The 8288-nt window shown below is 30.1% G+C and overlaps 1 protein-coding gene across 2 annotated transcripts; it reads right to left on the bottom strand.

The window, feature by feature from the left end:
• Positions 1-786: 786 nt before the first annotated feature.
• Positions 787-6638, bottom strand: EPF1 (epidermal patterning factor 1). 2 transcript variants are annotated; one of them, XM_029273769.2, is made up of 2 exons: positions 6342-6638; positions 787-5583 (listed from the first exon to the last, which is right to left on the bottom strand). In XM_029273769.2, the coding sequence occupies exons 1-2, from the start codon at positions 6439-6441 to the stop codon at positions 5336-5338; spliced, it is 348 nt and encodes a 115-aa protein (XP_029129602.1). In that variant the 5' UTR covers positions 6442-6638; the 3' UTR covers positions 787-5335. The 2 variants fall into 2 exon arrangements, with proteins under 2 accessions (XP_029129602.1, XP_020229366.1); XM_020373777.3 differs by having other exon boundaries at positions 787-5568; positions 6342-6619.
• Positions 6639-8288: the final 1650 nt, after the last annotated feature.

Genomic DNA, 8288 nt, shown 5'->3' with positions numbered 1-8288 from the left:
TTATATACAAATTATTATGGATTTATATTACTGAATACTATATTTACTATTTTTTAACACTAAATTATTGTAGATTTATGTAACAAAGCATAAGAAAACTTCCTACACATGATGTAAAATTAATAGATAAAAGTTGGACAGGAAATGCATAAATTTTAATATAAAAACCATAACAACATAAAACTATTATATATTGTCTAGAAAATTATGGCTAAAGTAATATTATAAGTTCTTTAACAATTTTCTAGACAATATAGTATCTATCTAGTTATATTTAAATGTGAAGATATTTTGAGAAACGAAAACCAAAAAAAAAAAACTCTAAATACAACTCTTTTCCTCTTTTAAAAAAATCTAAAATATACAAAATAATACAATAAAAAACTATAAATACAAAATTCCAAAATATATAAAATAATACTGTGACACTTTTACTACCTCAATTCATATATCGGAATAATGCAACGTTATAAAATAAATTTTTCAACATTGGTAAAAAAGGTTCACATAAAAACTTTGTAAATGTTCTTCGATATCCACAATAATAAAAGTTCAAAAAAATGAAACACAAGAGTTTACAAATTGTTTCAAAAATAATAATAATTACAATTCCAAATCCATATAAAAATTATGTCCTAGAAATCTTCCGTCCCGATGTCACAATATCAGAGCATAGCCATAATTTAACTGTTGGCATTCTAGATGCTACTCGTAGCCGGATCTTCCTCACTTAAAACATCCACAATTTGTATGGTAAGAAAAGAAAACATCTATATGAAAAGCACATAAGGAAAAACACAACATAATCATAACTCATTATTTAATAAAATATTCACATTTACACCAATCCATCACAATCCACACAAATCTTACAATTAACACTATGTCAAGGCCACGCCACATTTGACACAAGTGATACGGGTTAATTGCCTCACTCATCCCACACCATGCCAGGGGCATGCTCGTCCTTGTAGCATCACTTACTCAAGGTTCGTCTCATCCTTGGTCATTAGTGTGAGGAACCACAATCACATTACAATTCACATAATCTCTTGTAATTAACCTATGTCAAGGCTGTCACATCTGACATAAGTAATACATGTTAATTGTCTCACTCATCCCACATTATGCCAGGGGCATGCTATCCCTGTAGCATCACTTATCCAGGGGTCTTCTCATTCCTGGTCATATGTGTGAGGAACCACAATCACATTCATATTCACATTCAATACAACATTCCATCTCATAACTCAATTTCATGTCACATGCAATAAATCCACACAATACAATGATCCACATATTCCTCAAGCAATTCACCATCAAGATACATCTATAACAATAATATAACATTTATTAATATAAAACTCAATTAATTCACCAATTTAATACAATATTAAATCAGATAGTAAAACCCTCAATTAACTTATAGGCAGTTTTCTACAATTTCGTTCTCTCTCCCAGATCATCATTCTTACAAATTGAATATATATTTCTAATCCTCAATACATACAGAATCTAATGGGATCATCAATTCCTCAAACAGAAATAATTATAAAATTACCCATAATCCTAAGGGATTCTCCTCTACCCAATTTCCTCATGTAACTCTACATATAAATAATTTTCTTTTCCCCCGTACCTGGATAAATAGTAGCTGAAACTAAAACAAAATTCTCCTTGGTCTCCTCCTTTGAGTGCCCCTCGGTCTTCAGAGAGTATAGAAGGAAAAGAAGAGAGCAAAGAAGAAAAGAAGAGAGAAGTAAAAAGTGTACTTTTGGGAGTGCCAGGGTGCTCTATTTATGGGTATCAGGTGTCTCCAGAATGGCCCATTCCAAATCCGGAACGGCCCGTTCTGGACTCTCACGCCATGTGTAAAATTCACTCCCAAAACGACCCGTTCTCAAACCAGAACGACCCGTTCTGGGGTTACAATTTAACCTACAACAGCCACATATGGAACGACGCGTTCCCATCTTTAGAATGGCGCGTTCCCAAATTGGAACGGCTCGTTCCCAAATTGGAACGACCCGTTCCCATTTAGGGATATAGGCTATTTTGGTGGTCTAAAACGACCCATTCCAATTTTGGAATAGCCCGTTCTGGGCTACCCAAAAATAGTTCTTTTGAGTAGTTTGGAACGACCCGTTCTAGGCTACTAAATCACCCCTAAAAAATTACTGAATTACCCTAAAAAAGTATGAAAATTGGGGTGTTACAAATACATTGAAAAAACTCTAAATACATCTTCTTCTTCTTTTTTTTTTTCCTAAAAAGGTTATTTTTTTTCATTCACCCCCTTTCTCCAAATGCAATCATCTGGCAAGTGGTGCTACCTATCAATTCTTCAAGTCACTTCTTATCGCAATGACCAATTGCAATTGTGTTACAAGAACTTCTACTTAATGATTCTTTGAGTCGCTTTTAATCGAGATGGTCAATTGCAATCTTGTTGCAAGTGGTCCTACTTGCTAGTTCTTCGAGTCATTTCTTATCACAGTGGTCGATTGTAATTGTGTTGCAAGTCGTCCTATACTCGTTGATTCTTCGGTGCTTACATAGTTGTCATCCAAATATAGAATATTACAATTTGCAAGTTCATTAAGATAAAAATGTCATTGACTTGAAGTGAAAATTGAAAACACAAGGCTTCCTTCATTGACAAAAAAATTTAACGAAACTTGACGGAAGTACTAAATAATAAAACACAAGCTTTCAAAACCTAGTGTTAGTTTCTACAAAATGATATTACTGAAAGTTATGTGTGAACACTCCTTCTCGCTTGCATGTTATTCTCCTAACATTTTTTTTCCACCTATTGGTCAACATAAAGCACCCTTATTGAACCGTCCTCCACATGATATTTAACTTTTAGATGAGCAATTGACACCAATGCACCTAATTTTCCAAAGTTGACCTCTCAAGAAGAATATTGTATAAGGATGGGGAATCCACCACCAAGTATTGTACCAATAATGTCTTCGCCTTCTTGCCATCACCATATGTGGTTTTTCTAAGTCCGCATAACCCCAAACTATGATTTGCTCACTTGTGAATGCAACCAAAACTCATGTATATGGCATAAAGAGGTATTTTAGGATCTTCAATATTATAAAATCATCCTAGTACAACATGTATGTTGAACTACCTTGGTCCACCAAAATGCGCTTTACATTAAAACCCATCAAAATTGCTAAAATGAGGATTGGATCATCTTCATGAGGTGCCACTCCATCATAGTTGCCATCCAAGAAAGTGACATCAGGATGATGACTCCCTCTTTTTTCCACCATTTTCATTATTGATCGAGCATATCTATTTTCTCACTGTCAACATGATCTCTCCCCCTACAAAGTCTCAAGAAATCATGTTAAAGTCTCAATATATTGTTTATTGGTGACTTGATGTCCCTTTGACCGAGGGAGGAGGCATGAGTGGATCTCTACCATCTCGATCATTCCTCATTTTTTTCTCCCTATAACCAATTTATCTCGAATACCTCCCCTTTACAATATTTGATAAATGTCCTTCCTTTATGAAGCATTTAATTTGCTTGATAAAAACAAAACATTTCTCTATGTCATGGCCAAATGTCTTATAAAACTTGTAATATGTTGACTTCTTTAACCCTATTTGTCAACCCGTTGTGGTAGAAAAAGTGAAAAAATTGGCATTGGTCATATCTCTAAGAATATGTCACCTTAGAGCATTCAAAGGAATCTAATGTTCCTTCTCTTTGTCATCCTTATCCCAATTATCCCTTCTTTTTGTCTAGTTACTTAACCATGTTTCTGGAAGTTTGTTTTTTGTGTTACAAAAAGTACTTTCAGAAATAAGAAAATTAGTATTTTAAGAAGTACCTTTCAGAAGTCTATTTTTTTACATAATTTTTAAAAGTTCTTTTTAAAACAATAAATTTAGTATTTCAAAAAGTACTTTATGAAAATATAAAAAAACGCATTTCCTTTAATGTTCTAGAAGTATTTTTGAGAACACTAAATTTAATATTGTGCTTTCAGAAAGTATGTCTAGTTATCTACTGTCATGCTTATATATATTTTCTAAAATATTATATTTTTCTTTTGAGTACTATTATTTTTTATTTTTATCACATTACCCTCTTTCTCTTTTCAATTTTTACATACATCAATGAAAACAAGTGAATGTAAAGTAAGTGGAGAAAGGGAATGCACGTGAAAGGAAAGGAAGTGCTTGAAGAAAAAATGTGCGTCTTACATAGCACCTTCGACACCATCAAGGAAATCACATACTCTACAACATTGTTACGCACTAATTTTGCACCTCAATGTGTGGGAAAATTGAAAAGGGAAAGAGGATAATGTGAAAATTGAAAGAATTAGAATTATTTACTGAAATATGTGAGTGGTGGGAGGAAACAAAGAGATACATGTGAAAATTGAAAGAGAAAGAGAAAGAGGTGTATGAAAAAGAAGAAATGCTAAATTGAATATTGAAGGTATAAAATTAAAAAAACTAGAAGGAAAATAGATTAAAAATATTTTAAGAATTTTTTAAATAAAAAAAAGAGTGTATTTATGAGAAGAAGAAAAAAAGGAGGTATGTGGAACATATTGCACTTCACAACACATGGCTCGTATTCTAACACAAAACTTTATGATTTAGGTCCAAGATTCTGATGTAATACTAAAAGCCGTATTTGTATGTAGTGTTGGATTCTGGGCTTCCATCGATCAATGGGCCTATTTTGTTTTGCAGGTAGCTTGGAATGTTGTAGAATTCATAATACAGCCCAAGCCCAAGTAGATCAGTATATAAATTTGAGGTCGTGAATGTGTCAGGTTTCTTGTATTGACAACAATCGAGCATGGAATTCACGATTATTATTTTCTTTTACTTCATTTAATTATTTTTATACGACTCATACTAAAAGTATTGTTTTTTTTTAATAAAAATCAATCTATATTATATTTTTTTAATAAAAAATACCACTAATTTTACATTTTTTGAAGCTAACCCGATGAAAATGAGGAGCTGACCCAATAAAATAAATTAGACTTCTTTATTATATAAAAAAAAAAACTGACTTTATTAATTAGCTTATTATATTCAAATCTAGAGTAGGAGGTCTTATTAAAAATAATAATAATAAGAGAGAGAGAGAGTAAATCTGAACACTAACCATTACTTTCTTAAAAACCAAGTAACAAGTAACAAGAGTATAAGAAAACTTGTGTGGCGAAAAGCAGGTTTATAACTAGAAATGAGTGTTTACAAAGGCGAAGAAGCAAGAACGGAAAATGGGCACTATATATGTTACAAAGGGGTTAGAATGATGAGAGAGAGAGAGAGAGAGAGATTATGGAACAGGGTAAGACTTGTTATGGCACATGCACCTGTAAGCCATTGGACATGACTCAGCCTCCGCAAGGGATGCACAAACGAAACTGACCATCACCAACCTGCATGGCGAGCATGACCCACACGCATGCGAACAATCCGGCAACCTCGACCCTGCTACTTCCACTGTCTCCACTCTTCCTTCCCAATACAACATTTCTTTTCCATCTTTTCTCTTTTCCTCTCCTCCATCTGCATCCCCATTTACTACTTAATTCACATCAACAACATATTCATTCAATAATAAACACTCATAACAACACATTTTTCTTTAACCACTCTTTTACTTCTTAAATTCAATGAAAATCATAAAACTATAAGTGAAGTAAATTTATTAAATAAGGTGTCTGAGTTTTCAATAAATTTTAAGGTTTAATTAAATACAATTACATTTTATAATCATTGGCTATTATTGATTGGAAATTGTCCTTTTTTTATAAAATGTAGAATGATTTAAATTGATTAAAAATGTAAAAGTTTTTATACTAAAAATATATCAAAATAACATTCTTGAATTCATATAAATGGGCAATTTACGTTCTAAGCTTTTCTTTTTCTTTCATAATTATGTATCTAAAGACATTAAAGAGCACACACATATTAAGGGTCCATCCACATGATTAATTATGCACGTAAGTTAACTACATAAAATTTGTTTAAATAAGTTTCTCGAAAAGTATTTTTAAAAGAAAAAAAATAAATTAAACTCTTTCTTAAATTAATATTGACTTATGCATAAGTCAATTTGTAAAAAAAAAATTCATATTATTTTTTAAAAATTTATTTTTAATTTATGTATAAGTTAATTTTTATAACTTTTCTCATTTTTTTTCTTATTATCTTTGATTTCTTTTTTTTTTCTTTCTAAAAATGGTTTTAAAGAAATTTATCTAAATAAACTGGTATTTAATCCTATGAATTACGATAATTTTTTGAGTATCTAAAATTAAGAATTTGATACTTACGCAAACGTGAGGGGTTTATGTGCCTTGCCGAGATGATTTGTGGAACACAGAGCAAAAGAAGGAGAAATGCAGCAGCAGCGTAGAGAGAAGTGGTCCTCATTATATATTTTGTGAGTGTTGGTAATATATTTGAGATCACGTAGAGCGGTGAAGGGAGGAGGAAAGGAAGGTGTGTATATATATAACTAAGCAACAAAGGGTGTGTGTGGAAATGGAATTGAAGCAGTTCACAGGCAAGAGGAGAGTGTGACAAGAGTAAGAGGAGTTCACATGAAAGAGGGTGGTCGAGCTTTACTTGTGCCATGGAAGAAGGAGAAAGCAGTAAGAATTTAAAACGAAAGAGTTAAAAGTGCTTCTTTTACGTGAAGCCTTGCCACATACGCACAAGTATTGTGGGGTAGCATAAATGCAGCACCCTAAACTTTGCACTTCCATTTCCTTCTTATTACTACACTTAATGTTCATGTGCCTTTGAGTTCGGCTATTAAATTTACTACCCTAGGCTCTCATGGTGTGACTATCATCAATACTTCTCTTCCATTGCATATATTCATATGGATTTTGAGGTTGGGATCAAAATGTCCACCCTCGATATGCTAACCCAAATTATAAATATCAACTCTTTATATATAAACACACACATATATATATATATATATATATATATATATATATATATATATATATATATATATTTATATTTTTTCATGACTAATTTTTGTTAAGAAACTTAATTATTTAATTGTCCTCATATCTTATTTATAGGCTAGGACTACTAAAATTAAGGACTCATTGGTATGAACTTTTAAATTTTGGTACATGATTTAATTAAAAATAATATATTTCATTACATTCAACAAATAACATTATTAACAAATTTTAAAAAGATGTACTATATTTTTTATTTAATGTATTTTTATATTTATATTATAAATAATTTTAATGATGAAGATTAAAAGTGGTGCATCTCCAAATTAGAAAGACTAAAATAAAATAATTTTTTTAAAGACTAAAACCAAATTTGAAAAATTTTAAAGATGTCAAAAAGATATTTTGTATATTTAAAGTTTCATAAAAATATTTTGAATCATTAAATAAAATTGAAATACATCTCTAACTTAATTTAAGCTTTAATGGTTCTCTTAAAAGAGCAAAAAAAATATACATGCAAGGAATGCTTAATATGTTAGTCTTGACTTTACATAGTACAATGAAGATTGTTTTATAAAGACTTAATGTTACGAATACAAAACATATAGCGGATAATATTCCTATTTACAGGATAGGATAATAGACTTATAATTACAAAAATCTTAATTAAATAATAAAATAAATTATAAAATAATTATTTAGGATAATCTTTTAAATATTCTAAGATATATAAAAGATAGATAAACTTAAATATATTTTTAGTCCTAGTAAAATGAATGAGTTTTATTTTTTGGTTTCGTAAAATATTTTCTGTATTTTTCATCCTTTTAAAATTTGTAAACATTGTCTTTGGTTCTTCTATAATGAACAAATTTTTGTTTTGATTCTTATAAAATATTTTTCTTTGACTTTCATCTTTCTAAAATTGAAAGTCACTATTTTTTATTTTTTATATATATATATATATATATATATATATATATATAATAGTACTTATTTCAAGGATTTATAAAAGATTTTAAAAGTGTCACATGTAGATAAAGTATTACAAACAATGTGAGTATCACTTAGGATGGTTAAATAACTTTCTAATAAATACATAAGTAGTTAAAAAATATCACACATGAATAGGAACTAAAACAATAATTTTGAATTTTAAAAAGACAAGAAATTTTTTTTCTTTTATAAAAATCAAAATCAAAAACATGTTTATTTCTCAAAAATCCAATGTTATTGATCAGTTCATGAAAATCATTATAAACCAATTTCTTGCATTTAGAAATTCTAAGGGACCTA

This window comes from Cajanus cajan, chromosome 10 (assembly GCF_000230855.2).
Source record: "Cajanus cajan strain Asha chromosome 10, NIPB_CcT2T_4, whole genome shotgun sequence".
In the NCBI taxonomy this organism is placed as follows: domain Eukaryota; kingdom Viridiplantae; phylum Streptophyta; class Magnoliopsida; order Fabales; family Fabaceae; genus Cajanus; species Cajanus cajan.
This window is presented reverse-complemented; position numbering and strand designations above follow the sequence as displayed.

What these genes read in the sequence shown, in the direction of transcription:
- EPF1 (XM_029273769.2), bottom strand. Translation starts at nt 6,441, where the DNA reads ATGAGGACCACTTCTCTCTACGCTGCTGCTGCATTTCTCCTTCTTTTG. An exon ending in CATAAACCCCTCACGTTTGC is followed by an intron (nt 5,584 to 6,341) that starts GTAAGTATCAAA and finishes TGAATTAAGTAG; the next exon opens with TAAATGGGGATGCAGATGGA.